General features: G+C 37.9%; 2 protein-coding genes across 9 annotated transcripts in view; both read right to left on the minus strand.

The window, feature by feature from the left end:
* The window catches only part of LOC144525191 (bromodomain adjacent to zinc finger domain protein 2B-like), a 51,096-nt gene extending 38,778 nt beyond the window's left edge, over window positions 1-12,318 (minus strand). For 6 of the 7 annotated variants that reach the window (XM_078261799.1, XM_078261798.1, XM_078261797.1 and 3 more), the window contains exons 1-2: window positions 12,094-12,318; window positions 5,842-5,885 (exon numbers count right to left, since the gene is read on the minus strand). The gene's annotated coding sequence lies outside the window, so the exon portion shown is untranslated. Of the gene's footprint in view, window positions 1-5,841; window positions 5,886-11,433; window positions 11,613-12,093 lie in introns of those variants that run through there. The other variant, XM_078261793.1, reaches the window with a different exon arrangement.
* Window positions 12,319-17,308: 4,990 nt separating this feature from the next.
* cd302 (CD302 molecule) lies at window positions 17,309-22,305 on the minus strand. Of its 2 annotated transcripts, none has more exons than XM_078261805.1 (6): window positions 22,108-22,305; window positions 20,405-20,530; window positions 20,123-20,233; window positions 19,201-19,311; window positions 19,046-19,066; window positions 17,309-18,941 (listed from the first exon to the last, which is right to left on the minus strand). In XM_078261805.1, exons 1-6 carry the CDS (start codon window positions 22,196-22,198, stop codon window positions 18,739-18,741), a joined length of 663 nt encoding a protein of 220 aa, XP_078117931.1. In that variant the 5' UTR covers window positions 22,199-22,305; the 3' UTR covers window positions 17,309-18,738. The 2 variants fall into 2 exon arrangements, with proteins under 2 accessions (XP_078117931.1, XP_078117930.1); XM_078261804.1 differs by having other exon boundaries at window positions 19,201-19,383; window positions 22,108-22,304.
* Window positions 22,306-24,699: the final 2,394 nt, after the last annotated feature.

Consider the following 24,699-nt stretch of genomic DNA (forward strand, 5'->3'; position numbering starts at 1 on the left):
CAGGCAAGTCAGAAATTACTTTGGAAGCTTTTTTCCAAAGACACACTGCAGAATCTTCATTTTGTGATGCACAATGCTGCTGTGTCCTGATGAAGTCAGGAAGAGACTAAAAATCCCTGTCGTTTAATGAAGACTTAATGTCATCAGTAAAAAAGGAACAGCAGGCACACAAGAAAATTCAATTTTCCTCAATGCCATTTGCACACCTCAGAGACGCTCTTGCAGTCCTACAGTCTTCCAACAAGCTCCCCAGCAGACCATGCCAGTGTTGTCCCAAAACCCAGGCCTGCCTGACCACTCACCCCAGAAGAGAAACACACAGGCTGAGTCTGAAATTCCATACTAACATGCTATTTGGTAGGCTAAAACTGTATGTGAGATTTTAAAGAATATGTCTGAAACCTTAGTATGAAACCAATAGTACGCGAATTGCATACTATTTCCGGTAAAATATTACATTATGCAATACTATACTACACTACACCGGCATAAATATCCCACAATACAATGCTGTAGTAACGACAACGTTCATAACAGACAAACAGACAGAAACCAAGGAGCTCTGTAATGTCAAGAACGCTCTAATTGAGACTGTTGGTGTTGTTATTCACCTCTTTCAGTTATTTAAGCATTATCTGGTGATGCCGCTAGAGCGGAGGTCGGCAGGGGTTACCATGGTTACATGTCTTCAACGGCAAGGAGGATCTCAGGAAGGGACGTTGAAAATTACAGCTTAGTGCATCCGAAAAGATATACACTACTGTTTATTTGCAGAAAAGTATGTTGAACGATGGTATACATATTTATTGAGTATGTAGTGCAGAGTATGCGATTTCGGACACAACCACAGTATATTATTAATTTCACTTTATTGACAACAATCTAGCCTCTGTGACTGCAGCTGTCTATGCTCCACATACTGTAAATCCATACAGCTACCTCTACTGTGCTCCTATCTTACGTTTTATATTACTCTATAAATGACCTGGGAAACCCAAACAGCACATAGGGAAAATAGAGTGTGCCTAAACATCAGATTCAGCCGGTATACAGTATATGTCCACAAACATGCACCACCTACAGTATGTGTTAGTTTGCGGTGCAGCCGAGGAAGTGAGTAGCCTACAGTACAGTAGTTTGGTGCTTCTCCAAGTGGAAAGACGACACATAAATGAAATCCATTCAATAATTTTACATACTTAACTTACATACAACATACATCCTTTAAACATTCAACTGCCAACCAATCTACAAAACCATTTAGAAAACACTACTATTAAGCCCTACAGAAGAGGGCCCCTCTGGGCAGAAAAAATGTTGAGAGCAAAAGAAGAGTGGGCTCTCTGATATGTACCTCATAATATTACATAGCTACAGCAATCTGTTTGCTCTTCTGGCAAAGTCACAAAATACAGCCTACTCTGTAAAGCTACACTATTAACTGAAGCACATAAATATTTAAACTGTCATAGCTCAACCTCTCTCTTACAAAACACGCTAAATGATTACGCATATAAAACATACCAATTAGCAGTCCATACAGCTGCCCTCCCTCTCAATTAAGACTGGGAACTGTTTGGAAAAGTATGATACAAGTTTTGAAGTGATACCAAATATCTGAATATCAATAATGTGACTGGAACTGATGAATGACACACTTCATACCAACTGAACCTACAACATTCTGTAAACTTCTAAAAAAAAAAATAACAAAGATGAAATTTACCAAAATAATTAAATTAACTTACTTACTCATTTAAAATGCAATTGTAAAAACACTGATATGTTTATTGATTTAGAGTTGACCTGATATCTTAACAGTAAGAGAGAGCATGTCCTGCTTCACTTTGTATTAAAGCTGTCAATCTTCCTCAATAATAACATTCAAATTCAATTTGATTTTTATTTTTTTTATATTTGAATAATATTCAAATATTTATTGCTCAATTGCAGCCTGTTAAATAATATGTACAACACCACTCAGGCTTATGCATTGTCAATGCCACTATATACTATAAGCATGTGGTTGTTGTTACACGTTCTGTCCACTAGAGTGACTTCTAACATCAGCCCGGCCTTGAGGGGACCTGCACGCAACTTTGTTTACATTCATTTTCCACAACGAGCACACAGCGACAAACACAAATCAACAGAGAACTCTGTAATGAAACATTATCTAAGTGTATTGAAGCGGCATTGTTGTAAAGGCTAACGGTGCTCGGTTAGCACAATGACATCATGTTAGAATGCACAGCTGAAACGATTTGTCATAAACTAGATAAGTAACAAACAATGCTAACTGCAGTAATAGCCAAGCCAAACCGTGCTGTCACTACTATTTTAGTGATTTAAAAGCAACCTGTTTCTTTCAGATTGTCACATTACTGAGAATGCAGCTATTAGAAGGTAATATATGAAGTCGATGCTAACTGACAGCTGTAGGGCAGACCACTTTAGCTTTCTCCATGAAGCTCCCAACTATGCCAACGTTACTATACCTCGCGACGCAGTTAGAAAACAAGAATGAGCTAACTAATGTTAACATAAGCATTTTTGGCTCGGTGGATGTCGATTTTAAAGTCATGTTAAAACTATTTCCCGTCCTTCGTTACGATTTCCCACAGCCTGTCACTCCCATAGACTGTATATAGAATGGACCAACAGATCCCGTTGCTCTGGATGGAGACCAGTGAAGGATATTAGAAGCACTTTTCCGGTGAGCGCTGAGCGTTACTGCGCAGCCTTCAACTGAGAGAGACAACGTAAATGTGACGTGAGCAACCTGTCTGAAAGTTGTAAGTCTTCTGGTAGCTGTGCCAAAAGAAATCTCAATCATTCCGAATATTGCAGAGACGGAGAGTGTAGGTATATGTAAGGAGATAACATAGGCACAGGCTAATTATTACTAACTAAAATGCTAGTTAACATTAGTAATTAAACAAACAGCTAATGTAAGACGAAACTGCCTGCGAGCTTCTCCTGTACTATACGGTAATTCCTCTACTATGCAACAGTAAGTCCTGTGGTTATGACACAATCGTTAGCCTATTTTTACAAAAACGTCTACTACGGAGCCATAACGTGAGATACAAGGTAATGGAGCCTTTTATACATTGTTGTGTTTCTTTAGAAATAAACAATGGACAAATAAAGTCTTTAAACACTTCAGATGTAAAGTTATTCGCTGTCAAAGTGACGTCAAAATGAATGGCAGTCAATGGAATGCTAACGGGGGGGTGAGTGCTTGTTAGCATCAAAATGGCGCCATAGGATCTACGCGTTGTGAGGAGAAGCTTACCCCCTTGGTCACTCCCCCTTGTACGAAGTTAACTCGGTACGTAACGTTAGCGCCGTAATGTTGTACTAACATACGGTACGTAACATTAGCTTAGACCTCACAATGCCTTGTGTTTCTCAAAGTTATTGTTCATAAGACGTGACATAAGTGACACATGCGGATAGGCCAAGGCGAGAAGAGGGAGATTAGCTAATGTTTGCTAACTTATTTATAAAAAAAATAAATTAAAAAAATCACATTCGAATAGTAGTTTCAGCATTTGAATATTATTGATTTTTTTACTATTCAAATTGTATTTGAATTTCGGTATTTGTTCCAACAGCCCTACTTTGTATCTCTTAACAATTCCTCAGAAAAACATTTCTGCTTTGTCTGGAGCCAGACGTGCCCTTTGTGTTCATTGAATGTCTATTGTGTTGAAGTGGAATAGAAATGAATGGCAGCACTGCCTGGCTTTTACTATAAAGCAGCTGCAGGCACATGGTGTACAATGAAGTGCTGATTTAAATTTATTTTTGCTTGATTTAAGTTAGTCTACGTCTCTCTGTATATGTGTTTTCTCCCTATTTTTGTGGTTCAATTTGAAACTTGCTCGGGATGGTTAGACTACAGCTGAGAAAAATCCCATATCATTGTGTTAAGCAGAAATCAGGTAAGGACCAATCATATCATCCATCTCACTTATCACATCTTAATCATAACTACATTACTCTTTTCAGAAATTCTTTCTCAATTGGTTTCCGTTTTCCCTCTATTATTTCTTTACTCATTCCCCTTTAGCAAAGGGAGGATGGGCTCACTGGTCACAGCTCAACAGTAACAGTTTTGTCGAGTTTGCCTGGGCAACCAAATTTCCACTAGCCATGAAGAAAAGTAAACTTTCACCAAACTTGATCAAACTATAAGAGGCAAAGCAAAGCTGATAAACCGGGAAGTGCAGCTTAAACAAAGCAATCAGAGGCAGAGATCGCTGCACCGACTTTGAAATGTGAACATAGTCACTCAACTTTTTAACACCACTGCCTACTACATCCTTATAAACAGCTGACTTCCCTCGACACAGCCGACAAACCAATCATACTGATCCGACAATGTTAAAGTATACATATACACTGTATCAGTAAGCATAGTTTTGTGTGTGAATGTGAATGCATAACAGAGAGAGAGAGAGAGAGAGAGAGAGAGAGAGAGAGAGAGAGAGAATGAATGTTATGTAAAATATGTATCACTATTCTTGAAACCGTTATTTATCTTTTATTAATAAAATATGCATTTAATGACTCAGGGCCATATGACCACTGTGGAATTAATGTACAGCAACCATTGTGTCATCTTCTGACAACCCAAAGCAATGGCCGGCTATAACTTTCCAACCTGGGAACTGTTTCTGAAACTTACTGTTGGGCTCTGCAGGCAAACTGAAGGTTACTCATAACTGCTATAATAAATCCTTGAGGGCTTCTACTACGCACAGATGAAAGAGAGAGTACTCAGGTTTAGAGATGATGGGATTCCTGTGGCGAGGCTCATTTTGCCATTGCCATTTCAACTCAGCTTGTCTGCAGCACTACAGATGACCTGTCTCTTTCCAGGGTCACTCACATAAACAGTAGGAGACTTTTTCCTCCAGCTCAGGAGGTTGCCGTGCACATGCCATAAATTTCATGGCACAAAATCAGCATTTTTTTGTTTCATAAAGGCAAAATGAGCGGCTCCACTCACCTTTAGGATTTTATTTAATGTTGAAAGAGTTGAGAGGCACAGAAGGAATCAGAGTAGTGAAGATACAAAGGGGAAAACTTTGGATTCAACCCTAGGCATATGTGAGCACACACCCTTCCAGAAACAGTAGCATTGATCGCTAAACTGTATCTGAATAATTTCTTGTTGAAGCTATTTCACTTGCAGCACAATTTCATTTCAGGTTTGTCTGCTTTAAAATGTTGTGGATTTAGTGTGAGAAGTGCAATTGTCTTCATATAGTCTCCGATAGAGTCTGAGAAAAACCACATTTTACGTTAGACTTTCGGCAGATGTGAATTTGATATATCCACCACCTCTGTCTTGGGGCAATTGTTAATAGCAACCAGGAAACATCAACAACAAAGCGAAACAATAGCTCCAACCCCACCAATTACCCCTGTTTGGCTCACAGTAATTTATCCTAATACACCCCTCAGTCAAAAAAGTTTTCTTTTCTCCCCCCAGAGATTTAAATATGTTCTGAAGCTTTGACACTCTAATTCTAAGAAAAACATGAATTAATTAGATGCACACAAAATGAGAGCAAAGTGTAATTCAGCACAAACTAATGTCATAAAGGAGGACTTTGTTAAATCTCAACCTAATTGGAAAACCCTAATCCTATTCATAAATAATACTTTAAAATGAGGTGTTCTGCTTAGTCCTGCCTTTCCATTCATACGTTACTTTTTCCAATTTAACAAAGCCAACTGGTTGTTCCCTTTACAAAATCAAGAGAAGCACTTCAAAGAGCATGGCAGAGATGGACAATGGGTAGCTGATGTAACCAGAAAACTTACTTGTACGAGACTGTCCTCAGTTCGGTGACATCACTGCTCTGCACCTGAAACACGAGACAACAACAGTCAGATTTATTGCTTGATTTTATCGATCTACTCATTCAGCATCATTCCTATCTGAAAGCTCTGTGAAAATGAAATAAAAATGGTAATATGGACCCCAAGGGGAGAGGAATTATCCATTCTAAACATCAGCAGAAAATCAAACTCTTGCTCCAAGAAACAAAACCAGGACAATGGGACATGACAAAAACACTTGGCAGAAATTGGATTATGGTCAAGTAGGCTAAGTCAAGCTACGTTTTGATTTTGCAGAAATCCAATGACCTTAGGAAACTGTATCGAATAAATGTATTTGATTTAAGTAGAAACTGAAACATTTTTTCCTGAAAAACACTAAAATAGCATGCTTTACTGTCTTTATGCATTAGGCTACCATCTGGGTTTACTTTGTTAGGAATGTAAAGGAAATGGACTCTAAACCAGCTTCAATTTTTGAATCAATCCTAAATCACTTAAATAAATTTCAAGTCTTCAGACATCATTCAAAATAACTGACTCTAAGGTGTCTCTACAACCATAGGGGTTTTGAAGTCATGGTCTTGTATAGTAACTCTGAACTAAATCAAACCTAACCACTGAACATACCATAGAACCAAAACCCATTTTGAGCTCTATCAATAACAATCACTAAAGTTGTTCTTAACTTTTAGATCATCACTAAGCAATTTTTCTTACTGTAAAACCTCCCAGTTTTTCCATTTACATTATCTGTAAACTGCCCTTCTTTAAAAACTGTCCTCTTGAACAGCTGAAGGCTGTGATGTTATCCTCATAGTCTAGTTTAAAAGGGTCTGCAAGCCTAATAGACTAATAGTATCCATATTAACAGGATACAATTAGAGGTTTTATTCACATAGAAATGAAAGAACACTACAGGCACTTGATTTTTTCTTGTTAAGAAACCTGTTCTGAATGTCCACAATGCTGTATTGGGGCTTTTTATGATTCTGATCAGGTTACATAAATCACAGAACAAGTTTATTCTAGAGATAGATATAAGAACAAAAGATAGTTATTGACAGGTTGCGCTTTCCCTTGAGGTTGTATTTTGAAATGTTCATGTTTAAAGGAATTAAAATCCCCAACTAAGTCTTATACTAATGACAAACTAAAATGTATTGGCCACACCATTACTGTGAAGAAAACAAACTTGTAGGCTACTCACTTTATTAAAACTGTTTCGGTCCTAAATACCTGATGAGGGTGTGAGGACCAAAACGGTGTATATTCAGGGAACAAGTGTGCAGGATTTTTGTTTTCCTCACAGTTACTATAGCTATTCAAACAATGCAAAAACGTTTTAGTTAGTTACTGAATCATATCCCACTACCAAAAAGTAAGAAACTAATTTATTAACTCAAATGGACTAACCTGAGCTTGCTTTAGGTCATCCAGTCAGTTTTTTTTGGTTGGTTGTCAGGTTTGTTTGGTTAAGTAATTTGTAAAAAACAATAATCTCTATTTAATACAATAATTATAACATATATTAGCACCTTTACAGTATGCTGTTTTTTGAAGGGCCTCTAAGAACAATTCAATAATACAACAGCAAGCACATATTTGGTATGGTATGATTTTAGGAGATATTTTACTAAATCAGCTCTAAATATTAATAGTAAAGATTAGATGTCTCGCAACTTACAAGCATGACCTCCATGCTCTTACATCACTAGCAACAACACTTGTTGTGCGTCACCTACACACTGGTCACCTTACAGTTCCATCTGGGTCATTTCATCAAAAGAGATTTCTTCTACACTTACATGTTTCATTCAATATCAAGAGGGAAAAAGGTCACTCTCTAGTTTCAAATAATTGGTTGTTGCAACCATCCTTTGAATTACTACAAGGCTGAGTCACCTCAGGTTACTCAACTGTCCATCTATCTGGCAGATAATCACATATGGCCTCCCTACACAGGAAGCTGTTTACTAAGTCATGATAACTAACAGGTACCAAAAGCAAGTTCTTATTTATTTGCATTTTTTAGGCCTTTAATTGACAGGACAGCTTAGACATGAAAGGGGAGAGAGAGGGGGAATGACATGCAGCAAAGGGCTGCAGGTTGGAACCGTATCCTTGGCCGCTGCGGCGAGGACTGAGCCTCTGTAAATGGGCGCACACTCTACCAGTTGAGCTAGCCAGGCGCCCAGAAAGTTCTTTTTTCAAAGTCTCATTGACAGTCCTTGTGTAACATGATTTTGGAGTTTCAGCTTGCTAGTGAGGTCAGGATGAACATTGCGTTTGTTACGAGTATGACTGTAGCATCTTAATATCTGTTCTTCATTTGTTAATCTTAGGGGCAGTAGTGCGTTTTCCCTCATTTACCCTCACTGTTTTGCTAATGCAAAATCGAAGCCTTAACATAATTTGTGTGAAATAAGCAGATATTGTCAAATATTACAGCGGCTTCACGCTTGAACAATGTCAGGAGCACTCTCCACAATACAATTCACATCATCCGAGCCAATGTGATCAAAATTGGAGTGTGCATACATATTGTTGTGAGAGGTACCTTATAGAGATTATTTTTTATGAAGATAATTTTTGGATAATCTACTCCATCTGAACTGTGGATTATTGTGAACACAGCTAAAACACTCAAGAGCATTTCAATAAAAGGAGTTTGTTTAAAGTTGTATATATTCAGTGGTGAGGTCTGTACCTTTATGCTGTTTCTTCGAAATAAGAAAGTGCACGCTTTTTTAAGTATGAGACAGAGAGGCAATACTCCCATGGCATACAAAGATGCATGCCCACTGCCTGCGCAATGTCACATCATGGTCAGAAAAGAATTTAGTCAATTAGGTTCATTAAACCCTAGATTTTGGCCTTTTGCTGATCCAAACATTTTAAGGGATTTTTTTTTTTTTTTTTGCTGTCCCTTATCAGGACAGACAATGTTGCAATGGTGCAAAAACTAAAATATTTAAAAATGTGGCTGCAGCAGCATGCCTAGCACATCTTAAGTGGGAAGTGTTTGTGGCAGCAGTGACCAGATTTTAAATGCAGAGGATCAATAAAAAGGGGGGTGCTGAGGTCTTTGTGTGAGAGTGCAATGGTCTACAACAAAAACTGGACAAGAGGGTTCGTGTTGGTCCTGTAACTATCAGACTGAGAATTATGAATATGGAGACAATTCAGTCATTCTCAGCTGGCCTGCAATTTCTGCAGCAAAGGAGGCAAATAAATACTTCTCAGTCAAACAAATAGACCAGACCACTAGCATGTTAAATATCAGCCCCATTTACACAGCAGGGAGACTTCAATCTCAGAAGCATCATTGGTTCAAATAAAGCACTACGAAAAGCATCTCCAGGCGGAGAGAAAATAGATCAGGAAGATGAGCGAAAAAGAGTAATCTCCCTGACATATTCCTAATAATCCACCTCCCTCGTGCCGCTCCCCCCAAGCTCACCCAATCATAAAGTGTCAACACTGACCTACAAAAAAGGGACTCCCGTCAAGCCTTACATGTTTAAAAACATCAATCACAGCAGACAAAGAGGGTACATTGAATTATACAGTATTAACCTTCAGGGCTTGCATATAAAGACCATAGATTTATTTATGCTTGTGTGTTAAGAGCCTCTGCACTGTTCCTTACAGCAAGCTGGCTGCCAAATTGATGAACCTGCTCAGCCCTCAGCAGGAGGCCAGCATCTTTGATTAATGAGTGCAAACTTGTGGAAAGGGTATGAATAGGAGAGACAGGGTGAAAATGGAAGAAAACAATTATTAGCAGTACTGTTTTTTTTTTTATTTGGTCCTTTCAAAAGGGCAAAGGAAAAAGGAGCACTTTTAAAAGAGCCAACGGAACATAAAATGGGAACTTCTCATATTCTGTTAAAAAAAAAAAAAAAAAAATGTTTAACATCATCCCCACTTTAAATTAGGAGCACTGTGACTAATTTAGGAAAACACTAATCTGGTTACACCTAACAGTGCTTGGTAAACTAGGAAAATTAGATAGTAGACAACTTAAATCTTCACTAGTAGCCCAGGTCTTGACCTTTAGCACAAAAATCTAACAGAGTTGATGATGTGGTGTATTGAGAATGGAATTATAGTAATTATTTAAAGTTAAATACATAGTTTGTATCAAGTGAATACATCTCTTATTAATTATTTAGCAACCATGAACCTCATTTGCCTTTGGAGCCTGGAAGAGCAAAAGAAAATGCAATATTTTTTAACATTCAAATGCCAAAGTTCCTGACACTTTTGATTTCTCAATGTTAAACGCCCATGTTAGAATCCAAGTATACAGCACCTCAACATTGTTGTCTCTGCAGAGGTTTTCAACATCATGTGCTCTGAATAAATATGAGGCAAATTTAGTGACCTTCTACCTGTGTTTTGATTCATCGGCAGTTACTGGATGCATGCATAACACATCAAGGCTGTGATGTGATTGATCTCGCCGCCTTGGCTACTGAAGCCATGATGGACTTTACTGAGAATGTTTACTGCCATGCCATTTTACTTAAGACTGTGTGTGCAAAGGGCACACACAAGTTCAGTACCATCAATTATATACAGTATATATTAGACAAATTAGCTTCACAGTTCAGCAAACACAAGATGCCTGCCAAAACAAACTAAATGACGAAAGTGAAATGTACACCATCAAAATAAGCTCTATACACTGTATGAGCCCAAGTGTTCACAAATCATCATGCACCACACACTCCTGTATAAATAGTGTGGCTGATGCTGTCATGACAAAGTTTGAAAGGGCCCATTACAAAACGTTGTGCGTCTGTGGCCTGTGTGTCTTCAGAATTGACAGAAAAGGGCACGGTATCATTCAAATAGTGTTAAAGGTTTCTTAAAATTTAGAGTAAACCAAGTATTCACGGCATAATAAAAACCACAGTACACATTCAAGAAATCAGGGCAATGTTAAAATATCCTGAATTCTACATTGGAAGTTAGGCCTAGTTTGTGTTTGTGGCAGATTATTACAGCCACTACAAATTTTAAAAGCTGAATTAGGCCTACTAGGGCTAGGCCAAAGGTGTGACATGTCATCACAGGAAGAGGAAAGTGGTTGGATTCCAATTTCATAACATACCAGTTACTCAAGCAGTTTTGAAATCGCAATTGCATAAATACATCTCCAACTCCCAATCTTATTACATCTGTGTGATTAAAATATTGCTTTCACTTTCAACTCCACAGAAATCAAGGTTGCAACGTTTTCATTCAGATCTTCTCACCTCCAAAGTTTCATAACTTTGTTACAGATAACCACCGTTTAAATGGACAGCGCTCATCTAATTTAAATATCCCAAGATGGCGAATGCTTGTTGTTAATATGAAAGCAGAAAAATGGAGGGTATTGTCATAATCTCAAAGGGCAAAATTTCAGCCCAGACCGCAGCTGCAGCATTAGCTGCGCTCTTCTTTAAGAGGAAGCAACAAAAAGAGAAGATCGAGGGGGGAGACGAGACCAGCGGACAGCCCCCGGCTTTAACACTCATAACAAATCATTTCATTTTAAGATAAAACATTAAGAAAGCCCACCTGTATTATATCCAGTTGTTTGATCATTTCATGGCATGTTGTCACACGAAGCTTGAAACCACAACAAGCATTACACAGGCAACCAGACACTAACGTTACTTTTTTTATGATTCACTCGTAAGATGCTTAAAAACCGAATATGTCTGACAAGCTAACTTATGAAAAAAATGTTTTATCATCCTGTCCGGTAACGCACGGTGGATCCGCAGAGTGGACTAGCTGGCAACAAAGACAATATCCACGCTGCAAGGTAATGACAAGACTGAGAGCAGCACTGCGTGCCTGTGCCAAGTAACGTTACCGGTGTGACATGTTAACGTTAGTTTCTCAACTCTATGACCGAACATTCTTTCTGTGACCAAGTTACAAGTTTAACATGACAACAGTTATCTTCTGAAAAAAGTTTGGATCACAAACAGCCGAAAACGCTTTATCTACTTTGACATTAACTTTTTTGTATCGCCGTGTTGAACTCACAGAGCGGATAACGCTTCAATGAGGCAAGTGTAGGAAGGGATGCTACTGGTTAGCAAAACGTTAGCTTAGCTGTTAGCTTAGCAGCCCAGGCGACAGAAATCTGTTAAATGACAAAATAACACATGGACGTATGTTAGTTACGGAGCCCACGAAGGTAGCAAAACACAGACTCTTAAAACTCACCTTATCGTCGAAAATCGCTATAACGTTATTCCTTTAAAAAAACAAAAAAAAAACGAAATGGAATAACACTGTTAATTTACTTCCCAGTTTTGCGCAGTTTGAGAGATTTGTTGAAAGAGATGAATGGATGAGTTGGTCAGTGTAATTGAGTCCGGGTGGGAGTGTGACTGAATGTGTTGGTCTCTAGTCGCAGATTGACTAACAGAGACTCTTTCCTCCTCTTCACTCCGAGCAAGTCAAGAGAAGTGACGTCAGCTCAGAGCTTCTACAATGCAAACTTTTGTTCCTCAAAAACTGCAGCCAGCAAGTGCACAAACTGACTGTCAACATTAGCGGATATTCTCCTCATATCGTAGAACCACTAATGTACAAAAACAATAAATGATGATGCAGGCATTGTCAAAACGGTATGGCTATATTATTTCACTTCTCATAAGACTATACATGTATAGAGGTAGGTAAACTCCTTTACAAACAGGTGCATAAGTTTGCTTTCAATTTCCATCACATCCCTAGTGTGACAGTGGAAACCCACTATTTTTTTACATTTTAAAATGCTACACATTTTCAAGGTTTATTTATAACCTTTTTGCATTGATTTAAAAAGCATAGCCTACTTAGCTATATGATCTGGTGTAATATTGCTTTTTTTAATTCATCATATGGGCAAAATAAGGTTTGAAAGGCTGCCTATTGCATTTGGTGGTAGATTATATTGCACACATTCTCGTAGTTGTAATTAATAACCGAAGGAGGCTGGCACAATAGGTCTTATAAATAATTGTATTCTTCCACATACTTAAACATTGCACCTGCCACAGAGAAATCCATTAATCTGTCTTAAAGGGATCAGCTTTTTGACACTGCTAGACAGGGATCTTTTTTTTTTTTTTATGTCAATTATAATTTCCTTTTTCTGGACTCTTTTGTTAAAATTGTCTGAAAGTGTGGACTGCTCAGATCGGAAGCTTGAAATGTGATAGAGGAACTATTAACAAGGCATTGCAATGCATCCTGTTCATTCAATAAAGTGACTCCAGTTGGACAAGCACTAACATCTCCTTTTTTTTCTCATCATTAAGCAAGCGTACAATCTGCAACAGGAAATGGGGTGCATTTTATCATTAAACTCAACAACAAACATTGACAACCCAGTAATTAAAACAATGTAGCAGTTTGAAACTGTATCACTGATTTGGACTGATGTAATACTGTAAATCCAGTGTTAAAATACTACAAATAATATATAGCTTTTGTAATGAATTATTATAAGATCAGGATTTGCCTGTTTCCGTAGAGGTTACAATCAAAGTAATGAGATTTTTGTGTTTAATTGGATGGATAGAACAACACTGTGTTGTCTTTTTTGAAAAATGTTTCGTGTTTAGTGGATAGAGTGGATTTTAGCTTTTGCGAAAGCACACTACCTCAAGTTGAGCTAATTGTATACAGTTATTTAGGCACAAAGGCCTTTTACAAAAAATCCTTTTACAAAGAAATGTGTAATTTAAAACAGGTTTATTTGCTTGTTCACCATCCCTTGTGCTCATTGATTTCTCCCCCCACCCTCGCCCCTAATTCTGTGTCATTTTAGATGCTGCAGTCACAGGAGCTACTGACTGGACTGAGTGAAACACGCCTGGCTGGATAAACACACATAGTGAGAGAGGGGGGGAAATGATTTGATACATTTCTCACCCTAGCGACAGGATATCTGGGATTTTAATTGTATTGGACAATCTTCATTAGAGAGAATGAGTGATGGGAGAGATCAGGGCAGCGTCACTTTCAAAAGCTTTTTCCAGCCATGTTTTTTCCACATTACACAATCAAAAATGTCAGCCTACCTTGGTCATTTGTAACATACTATGTCACAGTCGATGGCTGCAATGCAGCAGCATGCTGGGGGAAGGGCAAACAGTCTGTCTCCTTTAAAGGGATTTTTAAAGAGTCTTGATTAGAAAGTATAATGAGATACCAAAGACACAGCAAAGATGATCTCTCTCGAGACTGATGGAAAACAAATTAAGATGGTGCTTTTGTTTTTAATTATTATTTTTCTATCAGTCCACAGAAAGCTCAATGTACCTGTAAGGCACAGGAGTTGGACTCCCTGTCATTGATTTTCTGACATATTTGAATAATACAGATTTTAATCATGTTAGCACACCCTGATCCCTTTCACACCAAAGCCTTCCAGCACTGCACATGCATTTGATTTAGAAAATGGCATAGTGTCTGAGCTAAAAAACACATGGGTACATTCATCCCTTAAGTTTTCATCTGTGTGTGTGTGTGTGTGTGTGTGTGTGTGTGTGTGTGTGTGTGTGTGATAACAGTTCTGAGTTTACCAATCCCAAAAATTATGTAAGTTGTCAGATATAAAAATGAATCAAACTGTATCTTCTTATGGTGCACTTACAGTAGCTTTTTCGGAATGCTAAATGAATCATGAATGCAATGATTAAAAAAAAAAAAAAAAATAGTTTTGTATCAAATAAATAATGTAAATATGTGGCAGTCTATATATTATAATTGTGATAAAGAACACAAAGTCAGGTTTAAGCATTTGTTTTACACATGCAAATTGTAGTGATTACTGTAGTCCTGTAGGTGGTGAAGAAGTGTAGTATGTCTGCCATGTATTGACGATGCAATAGAGTATACTACTGTTTCTCTATAATGAACGGTCAGCAAGCAGTCATCTAAGTAGTGGCCTTTGTTTTCCTCTGTTAATTGAAGCATGTTCCAGGATAGTGAATGGGGGAGAAACATGAGATTTCAAGGACATGAGAAACAGATGCTCTACACTACCTTGGTCAGACACCTTTCCCAGAACATGAATAGAGGATGAACTGAGGAGAAATAACTGATATGTAGTAGAGTCCTGAGAAAAAGAGACATGGGATTGTGGTGAAACCAGAAAGGCAGGAAAGAGTTCTGACTGATTTGACTCTCAGTCAGTGCTGTTTCTTATGTATTTACAAGTTTAGGATATTTTGAAGCCTATTGTATTTTATTAACACATAACTTGATTAATTCTTAGGCTTGATGAACTTATATCTCGCTTATTTTCATTCCATCTGTCATGCTACTGTATGTCATATCTTATTCATGCATACCAATGTCCATTTTAATTAGTCATTCTGGGTCAACGTAGACCTCTTCCTGCTTTAAGGAGCGGTGTGGCAGATGTGTGAATAAAATTCATGCGCTATTATATGAGTGAAAATAGGCCATTAGAGCCATTGTGATGAGACAACAGCCCTTCTATGGTAATAAAATACATACATCCCAGTTAAACAGAAAAGGCGTAACAGCATAAATCACTTCAGTTACAATCTGTTTGCAAAAAAATAAATGGTTAACAAATGGGCTTTTTAGTATATTAGTGTTACAATTAATTAGCATACTTATAATTATCCTAATTATGAAAAACAACCATTCTTTTTGCATGTCAATACACATTTTGCTCTGTAGCATTACACCAAATTACAAATGTGCGTAGGTTGAGCAGACCTTATACAATCTGATATCAGACTCAATTGCCATTTGGTTTTCTATTCTATTTGAATCGCTAAAACGTACACAAACCAAAGCTTACTCAGCAATCAGCTACTGCATCCCGAATAAATGACACTTTGCATGAGGGTGAATCACTCTTCGGTCTTGTGCAAAACTGATCCATTTTGGCTTTGAAAACAAATATCTGCTTAAATCTAACCAATTAAGTCATTTTAAAAGGCCCAGTCTTTACATTTGCGGTGACAATTAATTAAGAAATGCATGGAAATCAGCATTTTGTGTTTCTTAACCATAATTTTTGATAATATAGGCCTATTTACTCCAGTGTTTACATTACAGTGCACACAGTTCATACAATCATACTGATACTATATACAGTAAACAGACAGATCTGTCTTACAGACAAATGTATCTATACAGAAATGTCGTTATTTTCTAATCCCCTTAGTGTTTGGTTATTAGAAGAGGAACTTTTATCTATAACTTGAGAGAAGCAACATGTTTAACAAGTTTAACATGTCCAACTAACCACACATAACCCCAGACTGCAGCCACGATCTTCTCCGGCAGCTCAGTCCCATTCTGCTTGTATGGACCTTCATCTTGAACAACATGTTAATTATTGGCTACTACAGCGAGTCTACATGACTTTCTTAATCATCAAGAGGACTTTCACCTCAGCTTAGAGACAAGATACCCTTTCTATAACTTAACATCAGAGCTTGTATTTCATGCACTATATTCAATATGTGTTCATGTTTAAAGTTATTTGTTGCTAAGTGTGTCATATTTAGAAATCAGGGTTCTTGTAGATTATTGTTAAACAACAAATACTCACACAACCATATCAAACTGATTATGATTATGTTTCCGGGCCTCATTAATTAGTAGAAGAAAATCCCTTCCCAGCAATGTCAAAGGGAAGGGACAGAAATGTGATTCACTGTCCCACCTTGTGGCCAAATCTAGAAATAACCTGAAATGCTCGGAGGAAAAGGGTATTGTTATGGTTCTGTATTAACGAGCTTCATCAGTAAATGTTAATGGTCCACAAATGCCTTTCATAGTTCATAATAAGATGTTAAAACAACTTTGAGAGAAAGTACTCAACAAAAGAGGCACATGCAGCCGAGATTTAAAGATAATTTGTTAGATGACAGACTTCTTGGAAGTATAAAAATCAATGTGCTTAAACAGGAAGAAATAAAAAATGATTTCCTGCCTACCTCTCCTAGTTCTTTTTCATCTCAGCACACACTGAGATGTCAACACAGCCACTGGACATTTGAAGGGAGTGGCACTTTTCAGATGACAGTGATTTAGATATCCTTTCAGAACTAATTAGACTCCATCCCCAATTTTAGTGTCCTAATTCATCCTTCTTCTCCTCAATTATGCACTGACATATATACTTAGCAGAAATGTTCTATATAGATCACACACACACACACACACACACACACACACACACACACACACACACACACACACACACACACACACACACACACACAATGGAGAGTGATCGTTCTTTTTTCTCAACTTCTTTCTTGCACATTTTTGACTCTGCTGGACAACCCAAGGCTGGAAGGAGACATATTACTGGTAGCATACTACTAGAAATACTTGCTGTTACTGCCTAATAGAACTTTCTGACTCAGACTGATTCAACAAATGCAAAAACAAGCACTTCTTATAGTTACACATACTTTATTATGAAAACACACAGGGGCTCCGATCCTGCTAAATGAATCTCAAAAATTCACAAAAGCATTTATGCTGTTAAAAGTGAACATAAGTATTAAGAGGGGTATTTTACACAATGTAATATAAGTATCTTGTCATCATTCTAAACTACGCCCATCACATAGCCAAATATCGATTGTCTTTGCCACAGGAGGACTTATTTCCAACACCAAAATCATGACCACATCCTAAAAATAAAGCAATGATAATGCCAAGATTGGATTTCATGAGGCAGCAAAGAAACACAAAAAAATACATATTGTTTGTTTGACGAGTAAATAAAGGACGGGAGAACTGTGAATGTAGATTATTGTCATGAAAGCCAACTTGAAAATATCCTGGAATGAATGCAGACAGTTTCATCAGTGTTATGATTTCTAACAAAATTTAGCTTTACTGGTTATATTTTGGCATGTCTCATACCTTGCCACAATAAAAACTGAAGCCCAGGACATAATGCAAGGAAACATGTCAGGACGTTCTCTAGCAGTATTGGTTTAGGACAGCTTTCCATTTCAAAATTATATTTTACCTGGAAAAGAATCTGCTTTCCGGACTATGCAAATCTACCGCACTGGCTACATTTACATGTGTGAAATAATAAGGCAATTGCTCAAACTTAAGCTGGTTTTTGTTTGGATCAAGCTATTTACATGTGCCCTTGACAGCCTGAGATTGAGAATTCCTGTTTCTTTGAATACTGCTTAAAAGGGACTCCACTGGTTTAAAAGACATGAGCATTTACCAGGCAGTCAGGGTCTAACGGAAGCATGCGATTGGTTGCATTATGTGAAATGTAGAAGCCAGCATTTTTGGAGCTTGATACACACTGGGGACTAAACATCAGGGTGTCTCACTCTCTGCTGCATCAATTGCCCATTCTTATTTCAATCTTCCTCTTTTTAGTCCCTCAAGGTTTATGGCAATGCAATACTAAATCGCTGAGCATTTCTGTCTGCTCACAAAAAGTATGAAAGCTTTGCTCTTTATTTAATCCCTTCCATGAGCAATAGTTAGTTACTTTGAATATACAAGAGAAAAATACTGATACCAAAGGTTATCAAGTAATGTGTAGTGCCTGATAATAATGATGTTACACACGACATGTAGACCAGGCTGCAAAGTTGCTGATGCACCAATCTGAAAAATTTACAGATGATTGTTCATTAGTGCAGATGACAAAAAAAAAGCAGAAGCAGTGAGATATTAATGTGCAACAGTGAGACGATAGTATTAGAGTAAGCCATTCTGAGTCATGTGTGTAATGTGTTATCCCAAAACTACAGTACTTCAGTAACTGTTTTCTCTATGCATGAACACGGACCCAGTGAGGAGGGCCTGGTGCTTCCTGTTGTGAACAGAGGGAAGGTTCTCCTATGGCACGCTATCAGTCTCCTCAGCCTCCACCAGACAGGACCGGTCTGTGTCCACGACTCGGAAAGGGGGGTGGTACTCGAATGCCGTTAGGATAGTGGAGCCAAGGTTGTACTTATGCTGCAGGAACCAAATGACTGCTGAGACTCCCATGACAGCCACCACGCTGAGAATGACCAGAGCAGACAGCAGTGCGCTTGGTTCTGAGGAGAGCAAGTAACAATGCAAGGAAGGTCACTAACTATAAACACAAAATCACAGAGGAATAAGTAAAGAAACAGCAAAAACAGCTCAAAGGTTGACTTACTTGGCTTGGCTTCCTCTGCCTCTGAAAAAAACACACACATTGTGAGATAGGTGGAAAACAATCCAAACCATAGTTTCTGAAGTGTTACTTTGAACAAATCTGGAAGTTAAATAGCATACCAATAGGTCTTAAAAACATACAAACTTTTATCTTACTCTGATTTGTCTCACAGACCACTCCATTCTCCGCCTGTTCCAGGCAGCTGACATTTTCCCACTTTCCTGTGTTGCTGTGCAGAGCCACACATGTATCCAAGGGCACGAGGTCTGATGAAGAAAAGAGGTCTTCCCAGTTACTGAATCCTACAGGTTGCTCACTGAACCACCTCATGTCGTCACCTGACAAGACACAACAATCAGTACTCCAGCATAATGGGCCAGAATACAGCCACTATCACAGGCAATGTCAACCAAATAATGGCGGAATTATAGTGTCCCTTTTGCTTTGCCATTGATCTTCCTTCAGCATTTGCACAAACTAAACTAATGTTGAAAGTAAATGTGTTTCCCTCCTTAGAATTTACACTTAGCTTAGCGTCCCCACGGTTTTACAAAACAGGATTTCCTGAATCGTGTCCGGATTTAGAGACAGTAATGTAAAAGACAGACAAGCTTTCAAAAGAAGCTAGCACTAGCAGACAATCTAAATCAAACGTGTTTCAAGAAAATAGAGTAATAAATAAAACAGAGCAGACAAAATAAACTGAAAATATCTAAGATCATTTTTGAGTAAAGATCATTTATCTTTACTCTTTATTGTACAAGAATACATTTTCACGCCTCATTTTTAAGCCGACATAGACAAGAAGTCTGAAAAGTGCTCAAAACTATGTAGATAAGTTAATAATAAATGGTCACTTATGATCAATGGATTTTGATATATAACAACAGTTCTCAGTTCACAACATCTGAAACAAAACCCTTCAAGATTCAGTGTTGGTTTTCCACCTAGTTACCGCCAAACAATTGTTAAACAAGTTGCATTTTTTTCCCTTTCTGATTGCTATAGAGAATCACATTGTATTTTATGGAAGTTAGCCAGCATCTTTTCACAGTCCTCCGGTCACATGGTACTTACTGTTTGTGTCATAATACATTCCCAGCCACACGTTGACATTGGTTTTCCACACTGCTGGGCTATATTTAATGACAAAGTCATTCTCCTCAGCGCTCTGGATGGTCAAAAGCTCTAGAAAAAGCATAGTAATGTATGAGAACAGAATTACACACACACACACACACACACACACACACACACACACACACACACACACACACACACACACACATTGAGAATACATACAGGCCATCTGTCATTTTGTCTTTGACAATATATTTGAAAATAAAATGTCTCAGGTACCAAATCCTTGGCAGAGTGTTTTTGCTCTTTCAAAAGTGTAGCTTTTGATTGTGTCGTCTTCTCCGTGGACAAAGTAGTAACATCCGTCTCCAAATGGTACCCAGGTGCGTCCGTCTGCAGGGCAGTCTGAGGAAAAACCATAGGACAACACGGTAATGGAAAGATTTGGCTCCTGACCTATCTAGATTTCTTTTAGCTGTGTGCATCTGTGTAGGAGGATTTAGAAACCACGAAACACCAAATCACCATTTTAAGATGCTGCAACAGCTTTGCGTCATGTTTGGTTGGATAGTTGATACTACAACCCCCCAACAGACTGTACATGTCTGTATAGTTGAAACTACCCTGTTGGTTAGTTTCAACTTATGACCACTGTTCCTCTTTATCAGTGTAGTTTGTGCCTGTGTTTGGCAAATGGTGTCATGCTTTTCTAGACTGTTCCACTAACTGTTTTAGTGCTGCAACTGTTATTTGGGATCAGATTATTTTCCCCTCTATGGAGCTCTGTTGTTAGTCTCAAGCACTGGTGGAAGAAGTAATCAGATCTTTTACTTAAGTAAAAGTAGCAATACCACAGTGTAAATATAGTATATTACAAGTAAAAGTCTTGGATTACAAATGACTTACTTCAGTAAAAGTACATATGTATTAGCATCAAAATACACTTAAAGTACCAAAAGTAAACATACTCATTATGCGGAATTGCCTATTTCAGAATGATTCATACAAGATTGCTGGATTGTAACTATTGATGCATACATCACTTTAATATTGCAGCTGGTAAAGGTGGAGGTAATTTCAGCTACATGTGTATATTATTATATGTAGCTTCATCTATAATAATACTAATATCATAATATATTAGTTGATTTATATGTTGTAGTAATAATCCGAATCTCCAGAAAATATTGTAACTAAAGTTGTCAGACGGATGTGGTGGAATATAAAGTATAACATTGGCTTCTAAAATGTAAATTGGAGTAGAAGTATGAATTAGCATACAATTGAAATAACGTTACTCAAGTAAAGTAACGTTCCTTCCAGTAGTAAGTCTCAAGCCTCAAAATTGTACTTACAGTATTAAGTACAGAGTAAATGTACTTACTTAGGCTACAATCCAACACTGGTCTCATACACTATGTTACACAAATGTTGCTTTAATCTGAGATGTCTCATCTTTGTAGCTGTGTTTTAAGTGGTAAACTTACTTTAAAGTTAATATTTTTCCAGTTAGTATCCCTTTTGATTGGCAACATCGCTAGTCATTCCTCCACATGACGTTACCGGCCAAATGAGGCACCTTCAGTCAACATCTAAAGATTCTGCCTTGAAATACACCCACCTCTAAAGGGAAAACACGGGTTTTACATTTGTTTTATTTGCTTGTGTGTTTCGCAACATAGGGAAGCACACAACTTTACGTGACATGTCAAGCTGTATTCATAAGTTACAACAGTAACAACAGTGTCGTCATTCAGAACAATTGGTTAGCTAACAGTGAAACATTGTATGTCTAGTCAAGGCTACTGAAATCAGACACAAAACAAACATAAATACAAAGAACAAAGAGTTAAGGTCACTTACTGTAACACAGGCCTACGCAATGCTAATTTAAACGGGTACGTGCGTACAACCTAAGCGTGCCTGCAAAAAGATATCACGTTCATTTATCTTGGAGTGGAGATTCAGATATAAACTCTTACCTCCCGTCAAACCCAACTGCAGCTGAACACACAACACAAAGACACAGCATATTGATGATAGGTAACGGTAACTTTTCTCCAGTGACTCCATGGCAGCGAAGACAAATAATCACGTAGCACCAAACTACTTTTCTGACTGTTGCTCGACTCTAGTGTCAGCAGCAGCAGCAACGTGAGCGAGATCCCACCCACACAAACACACAGTACAAAGGCTCCCAAACATGGCCTCAACACTTCACTAATAAATACAGTGTAAATCCACCAGTCTGCACTAATTTCACCTACATTGGTTTACAACAAGTTCGTGTTGATACTTGTCGTTATTGCTTTTACATATCTGGCATTACAAACCAATACCATTTAAACAATATTATCTGCGATTTCATTACAAAAATCGAGCACGTAGACAATTTATGCAAATGAAGGCTAATGTTGGAATAGCTTCCTTGGTTATTCAGCCGTTGTGTTGCTATGATAATAAAATCAGACAAACTACAGTCCTTCAGGCTCTGATTATTTTATACACAGGAGCCTCTAGATGGTGCTGTACACACAGTGCTCATCACACTGACGTTTCTGGATTTGCATTGTTTTTTTATTTTTTTGTTTTATACTGTAGCCTATAACGTTACAATGCAGTCGATTTGCAACACACTCAAATGTTGTCTGCAAACTTCAATGGTTATCATTGACTATGTTTCTGATGCTGTGGTCACATATTTTTGCTGATATTATGCTGATATTGTTTACTAGATTCCATCTTCTATAAATGTTGTTTACAGTAGCTTTATTTTGAAATTGAGAGCCTCTTAATTGGCTGTCTTTAAATGCCAGAAGAACATTTTATCAGTGCATTCATTTTTAAATGCAAGCCATGTATGTCAGTGTTTTTATTAAGACAGTTTCAGCTTTGCCTTTCTGTTCCCTCAGTGAGGCTGTTTCAAGGCTTCCATCACATTTACTATATAATTAACCATCACACATTAAATCCATAACCCATCTTTCCATCTTCTCAAATATGAGGATTTACTGCTTCTCTCTGCTTTATAGTAAACTGAATATCTTTGGGTTTTGGACTGTTGGTTGAAGACGTTAGAAGCAGTCAGCTTGGACTGAACTGTCATAGACATTTAACGAATTTTATAAACTAAATGATTAATTGATTAATTAAAAAAGAAAAAATCTATATTTCCCTGGTAATTGTCTGTTGTTGCCATAACAATTCTGTATTACTACAAAATTGCATCATATTGCATTTTATAAGTGTTTCTTTTATTCTGGACAAATGGCATCAAAAGAATTAAAGAGTTGAATCAACAACATTTCACAATGGTCTCCACAAAAACTGAAGACTGTAAGATTTACAATGGTTAGGGGTAGTACAGTCGATTGCAATATATTGTATTGTTGTGTCCACCCCATGTATCTACTCTTTCATTATTAATCTAGTCAAGCATCAGTCAGGTCCAATAAATAGTGTTACAATAAGACAACAATGCTATCTGAATAATCACAGTCAATATGGTTTGTTAGGACATCAGTGGATAGGAAAAAGCTGTTCCCTCTCCATAAGTTGATGATTAAAAATGGTATAGATGTACGGTGCTTCCTACCTGAGCAGGTGAGGAGGGGGGGCAGCAGAGTGCCTCAGGGGCAGGGAGGTTGTTTAGGGGGGAGAGGGTTTCAAGTCCATTGCTTGAAGGCGCAGGTGGCACAAACACAGACAGCTGGAGCGTGAGTTTTTGCTCTTCGTCTGGAGCTGGTGGCTTCCCGTAGGGTGGCACAACACCCTGCAGGGTACCGTGGGGACCCATCTGCTATGGCAAGGCCTGCTCACAGACGCCCCCATCCACCCATCTACCCACCCTACGCCATACCTCCTGATACCCATAACTCAGCCAGTCCAGGCCACGCATGTTGTCAACAATACCATGCGACAGTGTTTATATAGTCCTTGTTCTCACCCTATGGGAAAGCATAGTAATTCATAAATACTGGTAGACCATCTCAACAGAGCTATTACAACTATATTACCATGCTCAGAGGGGTACATTTCCTATACTGAGACAAGGCTGAGCTTAAGCTCGGTCATTATAACTGATTGCATAGAGAACTGCAACTGTCTGATAGTTATTACCATACATAAAGGATAGGTATGGTGTATATATCTGTCATATATTTAATTATTTTGTGATGACACCACGTTTTAAAGAGAAACATCACCTTTGATACATTGTAACTTTTTAGTCCATGGCAGAATATTTCTTGCCAGCTTTAAGAGATAGTTATGTCTCATTAATTCACTGAGTGAATATTTGAAATATTGGCAAATGTATGTGTAAGGTAAGAGATGGTCACTGTCACAGTAAGAGATTCTGCTATCTGGGAGAAAAATGACAGCAAAGTGACCTCTGTCAGCTGCTGCGTTGACGAGGGACCAGGGAACTAAACAGATGTTTCTTTTCTTCTTCCATTTTTGAACTGGTCAGTGGAAAACCCTATCAAGCAAGACATTTTAAAACTTCTGACAAGACCAGATTCCTTATAAAACATAAATCAAAATGTGAGAGACAAAGTGAGAGACAGTGCTTG

The sequence above is a fragment of the Sander vitreus genome, chromosome 11 (assembly GCF_031162955.1).
Source record: "Sander vitreus isolate 19-12246 chromosome 11, sanVit1, whole genome shotgun sequence".
In the NCBI taxonomy this organism is placed as follows: Eukaryota; Metazoa; Chordata; class Actinopteri; order Perciformes; family Percidae; genus Sander; species Sander vitreus.

Coding starts and splice junctions, on each gene's coding strand:
- cd302 (XM_078261804.1), bottom strand. CDS start 22,198: ATGGAGTCACTGGAGAAAAGTTACCGTTACCTATCATCAATATGCTGT. Junction 20,531..22,107: donor GCAGTTGGGTTTGACGGGAG/GTAAGAGTTTAT, acceptor GTTTTTCCTCAG/ACTGCCCTGCAGACGGACGC. Junction 19,384..20,122: donor AATGTATTATGACACAAACA/GTAAGTACCATG, acceptor GTGTCTTGTCAG/GTGACGACATGAGGTGGTTC.